This window comes from Pipistrellus hanaki (assembly GCF_964339955.1).
Source record: "Pipistrellus hanaki genome assembly, chromosome: 1".
Classification (NCBI taxonomy): domain Eukaryota; kingdom Metazoa; phylum Chordata; class Mammalia; order Chiroptera; family Vespertilionidae; genus Pipistrellus; species Pipistrellus hanaki.
The window spans coordinates 35,337,063-35,355,695 of NC_140503.1; the positions used below are offsets into that span (position 1 = coordinate 35,337,063).

The 18,633-nt window shown below is 40.4% G+C and overlaps 1 protein-coding gene across 1 annotated transcript in view; it reads left to right on the forward strand.

The window, feature by feature from the left end:
* The first annotated feature begins 1,745 nt into the window (after positions 1 to 1,745).
* Positions 1,746 to 18,633, forward strand: part of ATG14 (autophagy related 14) — a 29,871-nt gene continuing 12,983 nt past the window's right edge. Inside the window, exons 1-4 of the mRNA XM_084877519.1 lie at positions 1,746 to 1,999; positions 13,756 to 13,818; positions 15,120 to 15,162; positions 16,536 to 16,617. Of these exons, the coding sequence (XP_084733645.1) occupies positions 1,779 to 1,999; positions 13,756 to 13,818; positions 15,120 to 15,162; positions 16,536 to 16,617 (409 nt within the window). The 5' untranslated portion in view covers positions 1,746 to 1,778. The remainder of the gene's footprint in view (positions 2,000 to 13,755; positions 13,819 to 15,119; positions 15,163 to 16,535; positions 16,618 to 18,633) is intronic.

Genomic DNA, 18,633 nt, shown 5'->3' on the forward strand with positions numbered 1-18,633 from the left:
AAAAATCACTTTTTTGTTTTGTTTGTTTGTTTGAAATGATCAGAGAAAATTATCTCACTTAAAAATCTTAAACTTTCAGGAACTATTCAGATTTAGTGTAAGCTCTATTTTGAAACAGCATGGGGGAATTTTTGCTTTCTGTATGCCTTTATCCTACTAGAGGCCTGGTGCATGACAATCATGCAATGGGGGTAGGGGGTCATCAGCCCGGCCTGTGCCCTTTTGCAGTCCAGAACCCCTTGGGAGATGTCTACCTGCTAGCTTAGGGGAGTGGGCCTAAGCTGGCAGGTGGACATCCCCCAAGAGGTTCTTAGTACTGCAACGGAGGCAGGAGAGGCTACCACCACCACCACCACCACCACAACCACCACCACTACCATCACCACCGCTGCGCTTGCCAGGCATGAGCCTGGCTCCTGGCTGAGTGGTGCTCCCCCTGTGGGAGAACAGACTACCAGGGAGCAGCTCCTGCATTGAGCATCTGCCCCCTAGTGGTCAGTGTGTGTCATAGGGGCTGTGTGTCATTGTTTGGTTGATTTGCATATTAGGGTTTTATTATATAGAATTGTGTTAAAACAGATTGGATAAGACTACGAGGATGGAGCAAAGGGTTTAGATTCAATACCTAATCAGTTTGTGGTTTAGATTCAAGACCAAATCAGCATTTGATGAAGATGTGGAGGTTATCAGGGAGGGAAAAGACTAACATGACTCAGCCCCAAGTAGTACTGATTATGTCTTTCTCAAGAGGAGGAAACAGATTTGTGAGGAGAGAGAGCTCAAGTCCAACATGCTGAGCAGGTGGCCATGGTACATCCCTTGCTGCCTTGCGGGCAATTATGAATATTTAGGTGTGGAACGGGAGGGAAGTAGCTGCTAGAGAGAGAATTTAGAGCAGTTATCAGTTGACAACCTACCAAAATAATCCTTGGGAATCACTGGTCTAGATCATCTGACCCCTAAACCCACTTTTCTTTTTCCCTTCTGTAGTTTAGAAGCACATTCAAACACTAATTACTCTGTGAACAATCTTATGCCCCACCTTATTTACCCCTCCCTGAAGAAACTGCGAGTAATCCTATTTAGGTAATTTTCTATCTATTCAAATTCTTTCTCAAAGCATGGCCCAGACCCAGTAGTTAGGGGAGGAATGTTGGCCATTATTTTTAATTAAAATTATCTTTTCGGAAAGATATAAAAGTGACTTCTATGGTTCCACTGGTTAGCTGTTATCCGTAAAATATCAGATTATTATTAATTAAACGTGTTTGCTTAGTTTTCTCACAATACGCTGATTAGATAGGTACTTCTCCATTAAACAGATGAGAACACAAGCCAAGAGGTTAGGGAATTTGCCCCAGATCACACAGCTATTAAAGTGGGTGAGCCAAAAATCAAACCTCATTTCAAGACCCAGTCCCTTCACCAACCTTGTTCACTCTCGTTTGAGCCAAATTTTAAAGCATCAAGCGGATTAAAGCTCCTAATTTTGTTCCCAATCCGTTTTCCCAGACTCCTTGGGGCATCGTATGACTATTTCTTGCACAAGTTAAGAGGCCTAAATCTCCAGCCCTGGCATGACCCCGCCAAGATGGCATTTTGTTTGGCCGACAACTTCTGCTTCGGACCCCCGCCCCCTCAGCGGACGGGAAAAGCCGCAGCATGGCCCTCGGGGGGCGGGGCCACGCTCCCGGCGCCGCCCAGGCCCCGCCCCCTCGCCCAGGATGCATCTGGTTGAAAACAAAATCCCACGTGACTGGCTCCGCTCTCAGGCTATCATGGCGTCTCCCAGTGGGAAGGGAGCCCGGGCGCTGGAGGCTCCCGGCGGCGGGCCCCGGCCGCTCGCCCGGGACCTGGAGGACTCGGTGGACGACGCGGAGGGGCTGTACGTGGCGGTGGAGCGGTGCCCGCTGTGCAACACCACCCGCCGGCGGCTGACCTGCGCCAAGTGCGTTCAGAACGGCGATTTCGTCTACTTCGACGGCCGCGACCGGGAGAGGTACGGCGGCCGCCACGGCCCTATTGTCTCATTCCCGGGTGGCTCCTCAGCTCCGCGATGGAGGCTGGAGCCCGGGGCCCCGGGTCTGGACCCCGGACTCCCTCGAGAGGAGGGGGAAGGGAGGGAAGGAAGCTGCTTTGCTCCCAGGGAACGGGGTCGGGGTCTGGATGAGGGAAGGTCGCCGTTTCCCGTTTCCCCTTAACCCACCCGAGAGGTCTGACCCCACTGTACTCTGGATAGACGGGGACTCTGGAGAGATCTCCCTCTGTTGCTGCCTTAGAGTTGTAGTCTCAGCTCTTTGCTGCACTCCCATTCAAAGCTTGATTTAACCTTTTTCTGTCTTTGAAAATACACTCACCCTCTAGGTAGAAGAGATCAAAAGAGAAGCAAGCAAGCAAGTAGTTGAGGGATTCGAGTCCTGGAAGCCTGAGCCGCAGCTGGACCTTGTTATCAGACATGCTTATTACTCTGTGTGAACTGAGACTAGCTAGTTACTCCCTGATTGTTTTGGATACTAAGGGGTTTGGGCATGTGTTTTGGCTTTGTTTTAAGGCATGAGTTAAGAGAAATTTAGGAACAAGTTTTGAAATCAAAACAGAGCTACAAGTCCTTGGTTAAGGCAATTGAAGAATTGGTGTGTTTAGTTGAAGGGTCTCTCTCCTAACTTTTATTTCACTAAGATAAGCTAGCTTTTTTATTGCAAAAGTTCAGGTAGTAATTCGCTTAATCCAAGAAGTTATTCCCAACTTATTGCTGAGTAAACTGCATAGTAAGTGCCCTCCCCTAGGTCACATAGTTGAGTGTAGGGACCAGAATTAAGATCCAGACATCCTGAACTCTTACACCATGCATTTAACCACCAGTTTGTACAACCTTTTTATTTGGAAATGCTTTGAGTTCCTAGTTTTCCTCTGTGAATGGAGTTCGATTCTTTTCTTCCTGTTTTGAGATTTGTAGAACATAATCTTTTCAGTTCATTGCCGTTTGATGACTTTAGAAACTGACCTAATAAGTGATAGCTTTAAAAGTTAAAGCAGCCAAAACCGGTTTGGCTCAGTGGTAGAGCGTTGGTCTGAGGACTGAAAGGTCCCAGGTTCGATTCCGGTCAAGGGCATGTACCTGGGTTGCGGGCACATCCTCGGTAGGGGGTGTGCAAGAGGCAGCTGGTCAATGTTTCTCTCTCATTGACGTTTCTAGCTCTCTATCTCTCTCCCTTCCTCTCTGTAAAAAATCAATAAAATAGCCGAAACCGGTTTGGCTCAATGGATAGAGCGTCGGCTTGGGGACTGAAAGGTCCCGGGTTCGATTCCGGTTAAGGGCATGTACCTTGGTTATGGGCATATCCCCAGTAGGGCGTGTGCAAGAGGCAGCTGATCAATGACTCTCTCTCATCAATGTTTCTAACTCTCTATCTCTCTCCCTTCCTCTCTGTACAAAATCAATAAAATATATATATTTTTAAAAAATCAATAAAATATATATTTTTTTAAAAATTAAAAAATAAAAGTTAAATCAGTTTTTTAATTTTAAGAATACTAGTTATGAGATGGAAATGTCTAACTGATGGAGTTGTTCAAGGGTTCAGTTCTGAATCTTCTATCTGTATGTTTTCCTGCATCCATTCTCATGACTTAAATACCATTTATACGCTGAAGACTGCCAGACTAGATCCAAACCAGACCTCTCTGGAATCTAGAAAACAGCTGCCTGCCCAACTTCTATATTTAAATTTGTAATAAGTATCTATCTTGGCAAACTGGAGTTATTTTCCAATATAAATCTGTTCCTCCCATGCTCATGCCAAACTCAGTAAATGGTAACCTCATTCTTCTTTGGTACAGGACAAAAAACAGTCTTCCTTGACTGCTCTCTTAATGCTACCCCATCTAATCCCATCAACAGGTTCTATCCACTCTTCAAAAGCTACCCTAAGCTGGACCCTTTCACCACCTACGCTGACCCACCAAAGGAACAATGCCTCATGAGCCTCTGCTTCCACCTTTGCTTCCTTATAGTGTTATTTCCATATTGCAACCAGAGTAACACCACTCCTCCATTCCTCTTTGAAATCTTTCAGGATTTCAAAGTAAAAAAGCTGACGTCCTTAATTCGAGTTCTGTATCGCCTGTTCTCTGATCTATTATTTTTCCCTTACCTACTCTGTTATACCACCTGGCTTCCTTGCCAGTCCTCAGACATACAAAAAACACTCCTGCCTGGCGGCATTGCAGTCTCATTCACACTCCTGGGAGCTCTTCTCCCCAAAATAGTCAGGGCTGCCTTTGTTTCCTTTAGGCCTCTGCTCATTAGAGAAACTCTTTTTGACCACTCAATTAAAATACCTCCTTTCCCAGGTTACCTGCTTTATTGGCTTACATGGCAATTATCTCCATCTATGGCTTACCTGTCTAACTGCCCTCCACTCCAAAGATGTAAGCTCTGTGAGGGCAAGACTTTATCAGTTTTGTACTCTCCCATGTCCTCACCTAGTAGAGGATAGATTTATAAGATTTGTTGAATGATTGAATGGATCTACCTCTCTTTCCCAAACTGTCTCATCCTGAATCATTTTCCTTTTATCGGTTGTTAGTAAGCCTGAAGCCTGGGAATTATTTCATGTATCCAAATAATTGGCAAGTCTAATTTGATTTGCTCTAAAATAGATCTTGAATTTGTCTACTTCTAGTCCAGACTGCCTTCACTTTTCTCTTGGCTTATTGGTTTCCTTTTTTTTTTTTTTTTTTTTTTTTTTTAACTATACAACTTCTCCCCATCCTCTCTGGCCAGCACACAACAGCCACTGTAAAAAAAGTAAATCATATAACATTATTGTTTTGCTTAAACCTTTCAATGATTTCTCATTGAGTTTAAAATTCAAAAAAGTAATTAATTAAAAAGTAAAGCCAAGCTCCTTTCCATAGCATATAAAGTCCCGTGTGATGTGACTGTTACTTATCTTTAACTTTGGCTATAAGGCTGAGTTAAAAATGTGGGCTTTGGATTCATACTGCATTAAATTGAATCCAAGCGCCCCCACTGCTATGTGATTTTGAACAAGTTAACTTTGCCTATGCTTGTTTATTTCATTTTGAAAATGGCAGGGTTTCTGGTAACAATTACGTAAGAGGATGCATTAAACTACTTAGCATGAAGTCTAGTATAAAGCACTCAAATATTAACTCAAGCTATTCATTTGCAAATTGTTTAACTGTATTAAAACGTCTCACCCTTGGGCTCTTCCCCTTGCTGTTCTCTCTGCCTGGAACACTGTACTTCCTGACTGGCATCTTGTCTTTCTGTCTTAACTTTAACCTTGCTTCCTTAGTGGCTTTCCCTGACCTTCACTAAGGTAGGGCCACACTTCCATCTCTTCCCCTGTTATTCCCAATCACAGTACTCAGTCCCATCTGGTACAGAGCATGATGTGTAATATTATTTGTTTGAGGAGGAGCTCTGCATTCACAGTGTAGTTTCATGAGGACATGAATTCCGGTTTTGTTCAATCAGATCACCAGTACTTTGCACAGTGGCCATGGAGCACACAGTAGACATATTGTTGAAGGAATGATAAAAGTCAATAAACCTTTAAAAATAATTTTTATTATTATTATTTTTTGTTGTTGTTGTTGCTAAATTTGAGCATTAAAGTGAATTTTCAGGAGACAGGTGTGTTCTAATGGTTTTCTTTTTCTGACCAAGAAAAAGAAAGAGCCAATACCAGAACCATTCCAAGTTGAGAAATAGAAAAGAAAATCTAGGGTTCAGGGACAAGAAGACTGCTAAAGTGTCTGCTCAGCCAGCTTCATGTCACTTTTCATTGTTCCCATTTCTGAACTGTCTTCCTTAAGAAGTGGAGTTTGTTTTCAGCATTCCCAGAACAATGCCAAATATCTGCTAGGATGAAGCAATCTCTTGAGACCCAGGACCATTGTGCTAAAAGCCAAATCATTTTTTATGAGCTCTCACTGGATGTAGTTATCTACATAAAACATTCTTGCAAGTTACAGAAGAGAAAGGATTTACCCTGATTACTAATAAGCCTCAAATTTCGGGGATGAGGTTGGTTGTGAAATATTTTTAGTATTTATGAAAGTTTTCTACTCTGGAATTTGCTTTCATACTCTTTATGAAAAACTCACTAACTCTAGGAAATCACTTGAAAATAAAATATGGAGATTTACAGCACAGTTAAAAAAAAACCCCTTGTTTAACCTCTGATTCTTTTCAATAAATTACCCAATTACCTGTGCTTACATGGATCTTGAATGTGATCATGCATATCAAAGTTCTTGTAAATATAAATGTTTTTTGTTTGTTTAGTTTCATTAATGGGCTACCTGAATGTACAGGTTTTAACAATTTAACAGGCTCAGCAGTGTGGCTCAGTGGTTGAGCATCAATCTATGAACCAAGAGGTCATGGGTTTGATTCCCAGTCAGGGTCCATGCCTATGTTGCAGGCTTGATCCCCAGTAGGCGGTGTGCAGGAGGCAGCCCATCAGTGACTCTCATCACTGATGTTTCTATCACTCTCTTCCTTTCATTTTTCTCTCTAAAATCACTAATCTATATATATATATATATATATATATATATATATATATATATATATAATAGTTCAACAATTCAAGGAAAATTAGATATTAAAGACTAATTATCATAATAACAGTTCCTTTCACAACTAAGAGGGAAGCATGTGTCTTTATATAATTTTGTGAAAAGTAAGAGTTGGTAGATAGATTGGTTGAAAAACATCTAAACACTACTTTTTTGTTGTTCAGTGGGAAGACTTCCTTATACCACAGTATTCTCACCAACACTGTCCTTTTCCTCATCTCTCACCTTGGCCCCAGTCCTAAGACAATATCCACTTTCTTCTCCACTTTTTCACCCTCCTTTTAACTTGTGTGCTTCTTTAAGAGACGAGGAGAAGTGATTTAAGCAGTACTCCAACACAATCCTTGGATTGTACTGGCGAATATTTTACAATTACAGGTCTTTTAACTGGAATATAATTTTCTGGATTATTCATTTATCTGATACCAAAAATAGCACTGTTGCTCAATAGGGAACTGACAAGTTAAAGTCATCTTCCCAGTCAAAACTGGAAAGAAGTCAGTTACTGGTTTATAATAGGGGTAAGGATGGGATGGGGAGCATAATATGAGGATGCCTGCTGGTTTAGGAACCAGTTATTTTAAAATGTAGATTAAAAAGGCAGACATTTTATGAGCATATGGATATTGCTTTTTTAAGTACATTTTCAGGAATGATGCAGCATTACCTTCATTAATAAGTTTTAAGAATATATTACTACAGTTTATCACTAAATAGAAATATAGGCACTAAACAAACTGAAGTAGGATTAAAGGATGAGCAAGAAATTTAGACATTATCGAAGATTTCAAGGGGAAGACACAACCAACATCCAAAAAATTGTCTTCTAGATCTTTCTGTTCTTTCCCTCTAGTATTCTTTTGGTTTTCAGTGTCGATAGCCTGTCTATAAAAATGTATTGTCTTAAGAATTCAGTTCTGAGGCCACATTTGTATATCTCACTCAGCAGAACAAAAGCTCTACAGGTAGCTGGTCTCCCCACCTTTAGATGAGAGTTTACCATCCTTACTGCTGCTTGAGTGTATCTGCTAAGAAAATATGTTTGGTTTTCAGTCAATATCACTGGCTATGCTTCATCATTGTAACTTAAAATTTATAAAAGGCTTTCCATTTATTATCTGCCATTTATTTCCTACCACAAAGCCATGTGTTATTAACCTGTCTTAAAAGTGAATAAACAGAGGAGTTGTGCTTAGACTATACTAATTTTTAAATTCACTTGCAGATCTGAACTGTGTGTGTGTGTGTGTGTGTGAATATATATATATATATATATAGTTCAGTTTAATGCCTTCGCCATTGCCACCTCTCCCGCCCCCTCACCTCTCCTGCCGTGGTGGCCAGGGCGGGGATGGGCGGGGCACTTTCTTCCCTTCCCACCTGCCCCACCATGCCCACAGCCACCACCGCCCCTGAGACAGCCTGTGCACTGCCACCACTGCTGCGTGCCCCGCCCCACCTGCCCAACCCACTGCGCCCGCTGCCTTCCACCAGCTCCACAGCCACCTTGCTTTCCACTTTTCCTCCCTCTTCCTTCTGTACTGTTTTCAGTCTTCACTCCTCCCTGCCTCTGCATATGCAAATTTACCACCAACTTTGTTGGGTTAATTTGCATACTCAATCTGATGGGCTGGTGGGCGTGGCTTGTGGATGTAGTGGAGTGATGGTTAATTTGCATATTACTCTATTATTAGGTAGGATTTTTATAGTAGATGTGATCCTCAGGGGGTGAACATGAGAAATTTTCATTGATTGAATACCTTTTTTCTGATTGGAAAAGAATATATGAGTATTGTAGAAATTCGTAAAGTACATACAGAAATACATAAAGAAGGAGACAGAATTTTTTTTTAGGCCTTCAGTTGCTTATTTGAAAGTTTTGGATTTTTTTCCTTTCTAGAATACATTAGTGGTTTATAATACATTAAAGGTTTCTCGGACCTTTCTATTGCCATAACCCTAGGCATAAAGTAAACATACCCCTAGGATGAGGGAAGGACTGGACAGGCAGAGGGAGGGATTGGTTACTTTGTGAGTGGTGCTGTGCTTGGGACATATAAGTGCTCAGTAGGTGGCTTAATAGTTGTAGGTGTTATAATGATGTTAATTATCTATCACCTAGCACAGAATTAATGTGGATCCCTAACAGAGAGCCTGCCATCGTGCTGTTTTTTCTGCTAATATGGGATATTTATGAATGGTCTAACCTGTGTATAACTCTCAGTTGCCCATGATTGTTAGTGGCCAGAGCTCACACTCATTAGCAACCCACTTCTATCCTCACTATCCCACTTGGTAGTGTTGACGCTTTGGTGTAGAGATGAATTTTTTACCTTGTGAAACATAATTTCCTCTGCCCTTAATGACTTCCTTCCCTTGCCAGGGCCAGCTCTCATTCATCCCAAGTCTTAGCCCGATAGGCACAGCTCACAAGCCCCCTCGGAAGCCTGCCCTGGGGGGTGTGCCGTCTCTGTACTTCTGGGTACAGGAGAGGGCACATCCACATCTATTGAAGGGAGAATGGTTTGAAGTCAATTTAAGGGAGTATTTTTTTAATGGAAAAGAAATGATTAGTTATAAAAGCATGGAAGAATTTAGGAAACAGTAATCCATTTTAAAAAGTACTTTTTTTAGGGAAGAAAACAAATCTTATAAATGGAGAAATTTGGTAAATAATGTAGAAGGCTTTTTAAATTGGGAGAAAATATAGGAAACTGTTGTAAAAGCCATGGTGCACAGTACAGGTTCACTGGCAGGTTCCTTTCAAAAACCACAAAATGCTGAAGACATTGAACAAACCAACACAAAATTGATAAACGCATCTGCATAAAAGTTGGAAAATTCTGTAGAACAGAAACATGAATAGTCAAAAGCAGATTGAGGTGGGAGATTTTTCAAGATGTATGAAAGGAAAATGGCTAATTTCCCTAATACTTAAAAAACTATAGAAAGATGGACAAAGGACATAGACAGGAATAGCAAAAGAAAACTAAGTGTCTAATTATTTAGGGAAAGGGCGTTCATTTCTAGTGAAATAAAGTATTTGAATTATGTACTATCTTTGGGGGAAAGGGGTGGGAAAGCCAGTCAGGTTAGCAAAGACTAAAATGTGCAGTGTTTGGGGAGAGTATGAAAAAACAGATTCTGTTACTGGTGGGGTTGTGAATTATATTAAATGATCCAGAAGAAATTTAAAAATAACTGCCAGATTTTTGCTTGTACATTTTGACCTAGCAATTTATTTTACTTACTGGAATTTCTCATAGGGAATCTTAAAAGCTTGTAAAGATTTATGCACTAAGATATTCATTCATAATATTGATAATAGTGAAAAATTGGCCATGTTTAATAAGAGTTTATATAAGTAAATTATATGCCCTAGCCTGTTTGGCTCAGTGGATAGAGTGTCGGCCTTTGGACTGAAGGGTCCCAGGTTTGATTCCAGTCAAGGGCACATACTTTAGTTGCAGGTACTTGGTCAGACTGGTGCAGGAAGCCACCAATATATGTGTTTCTCTAATATCAATATTTCTCTCTGTCTTTCCCTCTCCCACTCTCTAAAAATCAACAGAAAAATATCCTCAGGTGAGGATTAAAAAAATAAATTATATGATGTCTAGTGTATGAAATTCTGTGTATCTGTTCAAGAATGAGATACTTATATGTTCTGACACGGAAGAAAACATACATACGGAATATTTTATGTTATAAAACCAACTTGAAAGTACAAAAGAAACATATAATATGATTCCTTCCCCCCCTTTTAAAAAAAAAATCCTCACAGAGGATATACTCATTGATTTTTAGAGGGAAGAGAAGGGTAGGGAGGAGATATGTGCCCTGACCAGGAATGGAACCCACAACCTTTTGGCATATGTGATGACACTCCAACCAACAGAGCCACACTAGCCAGGGCTCCTTTTTGAGTGAAGTCTGGTTTGAATATAATGACCATCTGTTAATCTCTCCATTTGTTGGAAACCGTATTGAGAAAGCGCAGACTTATGGAATGAATTTTTATTTTATTTTATTTCCATGAATAGTGGGATGGAGAATGCAGAGAATGGATGAGTGTGCTGATGAGCAATTGAAATGCTGACCCAGCCACATTCCTTGATATCATCTGCTGTTTAGCTTTGTTAACACCATTTAGTTTTAATTTCCTTCATCAAGGATACTGTGACTCAGGAACTATTTGGTACAGAAAGAATTATCTTCCATTTATTATTCCTGCATATTTGTTATAAGTGTGTGTGTGTGTGTGTGTGTGTGTGTGTGTGTGTACACAAAGCCCAAGAGAATCAACCAGCTTTTAAAACTGAACTAAGTTGTTTGTCCTCCCAGTTTGTTCTAGTGCAAAGTGGAGGGGCATTTTATGACATCTGAAAGGAGAACTTCCATAACTTCTAAAAGCAAGATTTTATCTTCCTCTGTCCTTTTTTGCATGGTTTGATGAATCTTGTCAGTTTGTCATACCCTTCAGTAATACGGGACCATGAATCACCACATTGCCTTAGTGAGATAGAAATAAATACCACATTAGTTTCTCTTTTTTATATACAAGGAAATGAAAGCATAAAATAAATAATATGTCCAAGAGTACACAGCTACAGAACTTCTTAATAATTGTGGCAGATTCTTTGTTATAAGTTGCGGGCACATAATAGAAGACTGCTAAGTTAATTGATGAATCTCTGGGTTTGTCTACATTTCACATTTGTCTGAGTTTTCTAGTAGTATTTCATGCACTCACCACCTGACTGGCCATTGCAGTGCTACCCAATAGAACTTTCTGCCATGGTGTTCTGTTTCTACACTTTTCTTTTTCTTTTTTAAAAAATATATATTTTATTGATTTTTTTTACAGAGAGGAAGAGAGAGGGATAGAGAGTTAGAAACATCGATGAGAGAGAGTCATCGATCAGCTGCCTCCTGCACACCCCCCACTGGGGATGTGCTCGCAACCAAGGTACATGCCCTTGACCGGAATCGAATCTGGGACCTTTTAGTCTGCATGCCGACGCTCTATCCACTGAGCCAAACCGGTTTCCGGCTGTTTTTACACTTTTCAATATGGTGGAAGCCAACCATTTGAGGCTTTTGAAATGTGGTTAGTGCAACTGAGGAACTGAATTTTTAAAAAAATATATTTTTATTGATGAGAGAGAGAGAGACAGACAGACAGACACTGACATGAGAGCAAACCCTTATTGGTTTCAGGCGCCCCTGGCTCGCCACAGGTCCCAACTGGGTATCGAATCCCAAACCTGCGTATGTGCCCTGACTGGTAATCGAACCGTGACCTCCTGGTTGATGCTCACCTACTGGCTGGACTTGATTTGCTTTTTTGTTTAATATATTATGTATTATACATTTTGAGTGGCTATTAAATGGTCGTAATTAGACCATTTGGGTGGTATGTTTCAAACATGGTGTTACTAAACTAGTGTTTTAGAGAGACTTGTAAGAAAGAGATTTTTAGGGCTGTTATTCTGTTAAATGGCTTTCATTTAGGCTAGAAATTCAGGAGACCGGCAAAAGCCTGTTCTTGGGCTGTATGCCATATTGCTGTAGCACCATTGTTTCCTTGAAAATAGTGAGCCACTGTTAACTTGGTTGAAAATCAGTTGCACAATGCTAGTCATGCGATTCTAAAATCAAATCCTTATTAAGCAACAAGCCACATTTCAGGTGTTCAGTAGCCACGTGTGACTGGTGTTTACCATATTGAACAGCACAGATCTAGAAGATCTGAATGACAGACATCTCCAGCTAGTTGACAGAATAGAGCACTGTACCAGCAGCTGTGGAGTACACGTTCTTTCAAGTGCACGTGGAACTCTCACTCGGGCAAACCAAATTCAAGGCAGTCTCAAATCAAAAGATTGAAATCTCACAGTATATTGTGAGATTGACCACCTCAGAATTAAGAAAATAATAACAGTAAGTTACCTAAGAAAGCCCATTATATCTGGAAATTAAACAATATACTTGTAAATAACTTGTGAGTCAGAGGAATCTTAAGGAGAATTAGAAATTTCAAACTAAATATTCTGCACCAACATTTTTAGTGTTGCTAAAACAATACTTAGGGGGAAATTTATAACTTTATATGGTTATATTAAAAAAAGGGGGGGCATAAAATCAATGATTTGAGTTTTTACCATAACCTGCAAAAAAGGGGCAAACTAAACACCAAATAGGTAACAGGAAGAAAACAATAAGTATGAGAGTAGAAGACTGACAGAGGAGATTCACTGCAATATAATATCCTTTCCTCTTGGTAGCTTTTACTTATTAATTTTGTAACCTCAAATTACTAGCAATAAAATAAGTGAGAAAAAATTGTGCTTTAAAAATATAAGGAACAAATTGATAGGTGAGAGCAGGATTAAATTAAGCTTAATAATTAAAATTATTATTTTGTGGTTGTTAATCTTCACGGTTGGATATTTTCTCCATTGATTTTCAGAGAGAATGGAAGGAAGAGGGTGGGGAGAGAGATACATCAGTTGGTTGCCTGCCCCAACCTGGGCCAGGGATCGAGCCTGCAACGGAAGTACATTCCCTTGATCAGAATTGAACCCAAGACCCTTCAGTCCGTGGGGCAATGCTCTATTCATTGAGCCAAACTGCCTAGGGTAAAAGTTATCTATAATAATAAAAGCATAGATGCAAATAGACCGAATGTCCGTCCAGATGACCTTCTGGATGAAGCCGCAGGATTGAGGCAGGTGCTGCGGCTTCGAAGGCCTGCTCTTACACGAATTTTGTGCATCGGGTCTCTAATTTTTGTAATAGAAGCCTCAGTTTTTTTAAAATTTTTATTCAAATTCACATTAGTACTCCAATTTGCATGTTTGGAAATAATTTAACCTAGGGGTGGAAACCTATAGACATACTTTTTAAACCCATGACAGAATTCTGAGGCTGAGAGTTTGAATTTAACTTTAAAATAACCAAGTAGTGAGCAGCCACATGTATCCCATTGAGAAGTTGTGTACAGTACTTACTTTCAGTGACATTTCCAGGTGAGTCTGCAGACATGATTGGCTTCCCGAGAGTTCATATAATCTGATTGAACTGAAGGGAAAAAAATAAATATTTAAATAAAACATTATTTTTTTTTTCTTCTTACAGGTTTATAGACAAGAAGGAACGGTTAAGCCAACTTAAGAGCAAGCAGGAAGAATTTCAAAAAGAGTGAGTCTTCATTTGGCTTTTTAAGTTGTGGAAGTTATCCAGTCATCATTGGGTTAATTCAGTGCTGTGGTGTGCAGAGTTATGGATTGCTAACTTACTAAATCTAGGATGCAATCTGAAAGTACAGAAGAGGAGTGCATCTTGGAGAAGCAAAATAGGAGAGTTATCCAGTTTCTAGAAAATATTGGGATCAGACTCGGTACCTGTGCACAGTAGGCACTAGTGACGGGATGAATGAATTAAGCCCCCAGCCTGATCATTGGTATGAGGCAGATGGGTCCAGGACAGTAGGCATGTTAGACTTAAGTTAGTGATGGTGTCTCCTATAGGTTGTTATTGCTTCCGTTTAGCTTTATCAATGTTTTTACAGATCATCTATATCAGAATTCATTAACAGAGATAATGGTTAAAATGCAGATTCTTAAAAATCCTATTCTCAGGTATTCTGATTAAGTAGGTCTGACGGGAGGTCTGGAATCTGAGTTATTACGTAGCTCCACTGGTGCATCTCTCACACTCTGGATTTGAGAATTTTCCTATAGAGCCTCCTATCTCAAACTGACCCAGACATTGTTCTGCAGACACACCCCAGGTCAGATAAACACATTCATAAGTGGATTAAATAGCCTGAGATGCTTCACATTAGAGAAACCTGCTTGGATTAATTTAACTTGGTTATTTCTCTAATTATTCAACCATAGAAACTATTTGTTTATATATTTAAATCCTTCCCTGACCCCATGCTTATTCTTTTATTTTTTTTATTTTTTTAAGAAAGAAGGGAAGAGAAAGAGAGAAAGAGACAAATGGAAAGGGAAGAAACAGTGATCAGTTGCCTTCCTGCACACACCAGGACGGGGTTCAAAACCTTTCAGTGTAAAGGACGGTGCTCTAGCCAACTGAGCCACACCGGACAGGCAGAAACTTCTGTTTTTACAGAGCACTTTACTCCCTAGCACAAATATTTGTGCCTTTTGTGTAATCTTAGCATTTTTAATCATGAATTCTCTTGTAACTATCATTAATTATGACTGATGGGAATTATTAGTTATGACTGAGGACAAAGGGAGTTTATGATGAATGCCTACAGAAAGGCTCTGGGCTGTGTTAGGGCAAAAAGAAGGAGGTGAGAAAAAATTGCAGAGAACAGAATTTGGAAAACACTTAAGTGCTTCAGTCCCATTTTGCTATTTCAAGCCATTTATAAGAAGTTATGTTTAAAAATTGTTGATTTTACATTTTTGAGCTTTATAAAATTTAATTTTTTATGGGCTTATTTAGTATCTCTCTTCTCCATACAGAGTGTTAAAAGCTATGGATGGAAAATGGATAACAGATCAGTTGGTAAGCTGTAAGAACTATTTAAATAATATTCTTTGTACTTGAGGTTACATGTTTTTAAGTTGGTGCTTAAAAAATCATTGTGAGTTTAAATTTGTTTTTGTTCATCTTTGGAAGTCTTCTCTTTGAACATATTTGTAGTATGGGCTTCTCGGATATTTTATTGTTACCAAAAACGGGATATTGACAGTTCATTAGGGAGCTGTTGTAGAGGTTATGAAGTCTGATAGTGACATCTATACTAATAAAAGGGTAATATGCTAATTAGACCAGGTCAACCAGACATCTTCTGTCGTCTAGTCCTCCTTCCGGACAAAGCCACGGAGGCAGGGGCTGAGGCAGAGATGGTTAGGGGCAATCAGGCTGGCAGGGGAGGGCAGTTAGGGGTGATCAGGCAGGCAGGCAGGCAGAGGGGTTAGGGGAGATCAGCAGACAGGCAGGTGAGTGGTTGGAGCCAGCAGTCCTGACCTGCGAGAGGGTGCAGGCCAGCTAACGAATTTGTGCCTCGGGCCTCTAGTAGAAATATAAGAACAATGGACTATCCTTTTGGAGAAAACGTACTCATTATAAACACACATTTTAGATGGAGTAATGATTAAATGTGAAAAGTTAACTCATAAAAATGTGAAAATAGGGGAAAGTTTTTATGTGATCTAGGAGTGAGAACCTTGATAAGCCATAAAAGAAAACATTTTATGTTTGTTTGTTTGTTTTGTTAATCCTTTGGGCATAAACAGAACTTGATGCAAATGTTCTATATCTACGCAGACCAATATGGATGGTAGCCATTAGCCACATGTGGTGTTGAACATAAGACATATGGATAGTGTAAGAAACTGAATTTTTAAAAATATGTTTTTATTGATTTTAGAGAGAGGAAGGAAGAGAAACATCAATAATGAGAAAGTATCGTTGATCAGCTACCTCCTGCAAGCCCCCTCCTAGGGATTGAATCTGCAACTTGGACATGGGTCCTGACTGGAAATCAAACCTTGATCTCCTAGTTCATGTGGCTCAACCACTGATCCACCCTGGCCAGGCTGAATTTTGTTATTTTATGAAATTTTAATTGACTTTTAAATAGCCACATGTGACAGGTGGCTATATATTGTACAGAGCATGTTAAGAGAATATACTGCAACATTTTTCTCTTGTGAATTTCTCTTTAATTTCCTAACAGCTTCTGCATTGAGCCATAACAACACATTTTTTTTTTTTCTTTTTGGTAATCTGACATAGTTACAGAAGCTATAATAAATGTAACAGTTTTCATTATATTTTCTAAGATATACCTGAAAAATGAGTGGTGATACTGGGTAGATAATTATGTTAATTATGAGGCCAAAATTTCTGATATTTATTGCATACTTTTTAAGAGATGGAAAATAATGTCCTGCAAGATGAGGATTGAACAGCTGAAACAAACAATATGCAAAGGAAATGAAGAAATGAAGAAAAGTAAGTAATTGGACCCCCTCCCTCCAGCCCTAATAAAGAGCTCTTGTGGAAATTCATGGGATTAATAAACTAGAGAGGCAGAGAAAGAGAGAGGAACGGGGGCAACAGCAACCTGGAAAAGTTATTGCTTACCTTCCTCTCCTTATGAAACACTTGTGTAAGGGATTCTTATATAAAGACCTTTAAATAACCTGCTACCTTTCTCACTTTAAAAAAGTTAAGGAACATATGTTTCTCATTTGCCTTAGCTAAGAGGACTGAGAGTCTAACTTGGAATCCTATCTAATAAAAGAGTAATATGCAAATTGACCATCACTCCAAGACACAAGATGGCCGCCCCCATGTGGTGAAAGATGGCTGCCCCCATGTGGACACAAGATGGCCACCAAGAGATAGCCTGCAGGGGAGGGCAGTTGTGGGCAGTTAGGGGTGACCTGGCCGGCAGAGGATGACTATTGGTGGGGAACCAGGACAGCAGGGGAAGGCAGTTGTGGTGGGATCAGGCCTGCAGGGGAGGACAGTTAAGGGTGACTGAGCCAGCAGGGAAGGGCAGTTAGGGGCAATCGAGCTGGCCTGGGAGCAGTTAGGCGTTGATGAGTCTGGCAGGCGGAAGCGGTTAGAGGCAATCAGGCAGAGGCAGGTGAGCGGTTGGGAACCAACCGTCCTGGATTGTGAGAGGGATGTCCAACTGCAATGGGATAGAGCCTAAACGGGGTTGGACATCCCTTGAGGGGTCCCAGGTTGGAGAGGGTGCAGGCTGGGCTGAGGGACAAACCCCTCCACCCCCATGCACAAATTTCATGCACTGGGCCTTTGGTCCATTTATAATTATTAGTTCCTACCAGAGGCATAGAATATTTTTTTCCTCCATTAGTGTATTTTATGTATTTTATGTATGTATGTTATGTAGTGTATATAATGTAAGATTAATCTTACATTATACTTTTACTGATACTCTCTATCAATAGGTAGTTATCAAAATTTAAGAGAGTTCACTTAGAAATCTTACATCCTTGGAAATATTATGTGTATTTCTGAAGATCAGTGTTTAACATTTAGAATGAGTCACCATCAGACCTTGTGAATCCCTCTCCTATTCATTGCTTTCAGAAGCAGTATCTTGTAAGAGGAGCATAGTGGAGGTAAAGCTTCCTTTGAAGACGTTTTCCTCATACAGTTCTGTGGAGTTTCACAGGATTAATGAGAGAAGCAGGGCAGCATGATGAAGGGGCACCCAGGACTGCGGACAGCCCATTGCTCACTGGGTTTGGCACGCAGCCTCCAGAGCCTCTGGTTCAGCAGCAGTGTAGGGACTTGTCATTTAACCTTGAACCTGGTGAACTCTTGCCCCACGCTTCCGTGATGTTCACCCCAGGGTTTGGCCACCAGGTATCTGAGAACCGCCTCAAATTGCTGACCTTGTACATTTCTCTGGTGAGCAAATTTAAAACTTTGATCAGTGCTCATAGATTCCTCACACCAAAATACAAAAGCAGTAGCCACAGAGAATAGAATGAATGGTTCTAAAGCAGTGAACTTAAAACAGTAGTTTCCATCCCTGGCAAAGAGAACTGGGAACCTTTTTAAAACCTAGAGAGAGAATCTTGGGACCCACCCTGGATTTAGGAAATATACTCTCATACATGGGGACTGGGTCAGTGGTTCTGAAACTGTAGTAAAAGACCAGTAGTTTTCTCTTTGATTTCCAATCTGTCATAAATTGATAACAGTACTTTTATAAAGTATAATGAGGTAAATTACTAGAAAAGTGTTCATACACTTGAATGTTGTAGCAATGTCAAGTTGCCGTGTTAAAGAAAACATTTTCTAAACTTTGTCTGTATTTCTGTACATCTCTCGTCTGGGAAAAGTTTGCAGATGGACCCAGATGCAGAGGCCACCCTTCGAGTCTGCTGCTGCGGGTGGTGCTGACGGTCTGCCGGGGCCCCGAGCCCTGCTCTTTAGAACGTAATGCAGGCTCGTTGCCAGGCTCACAGCCTAAGGGAGTTCATAGAT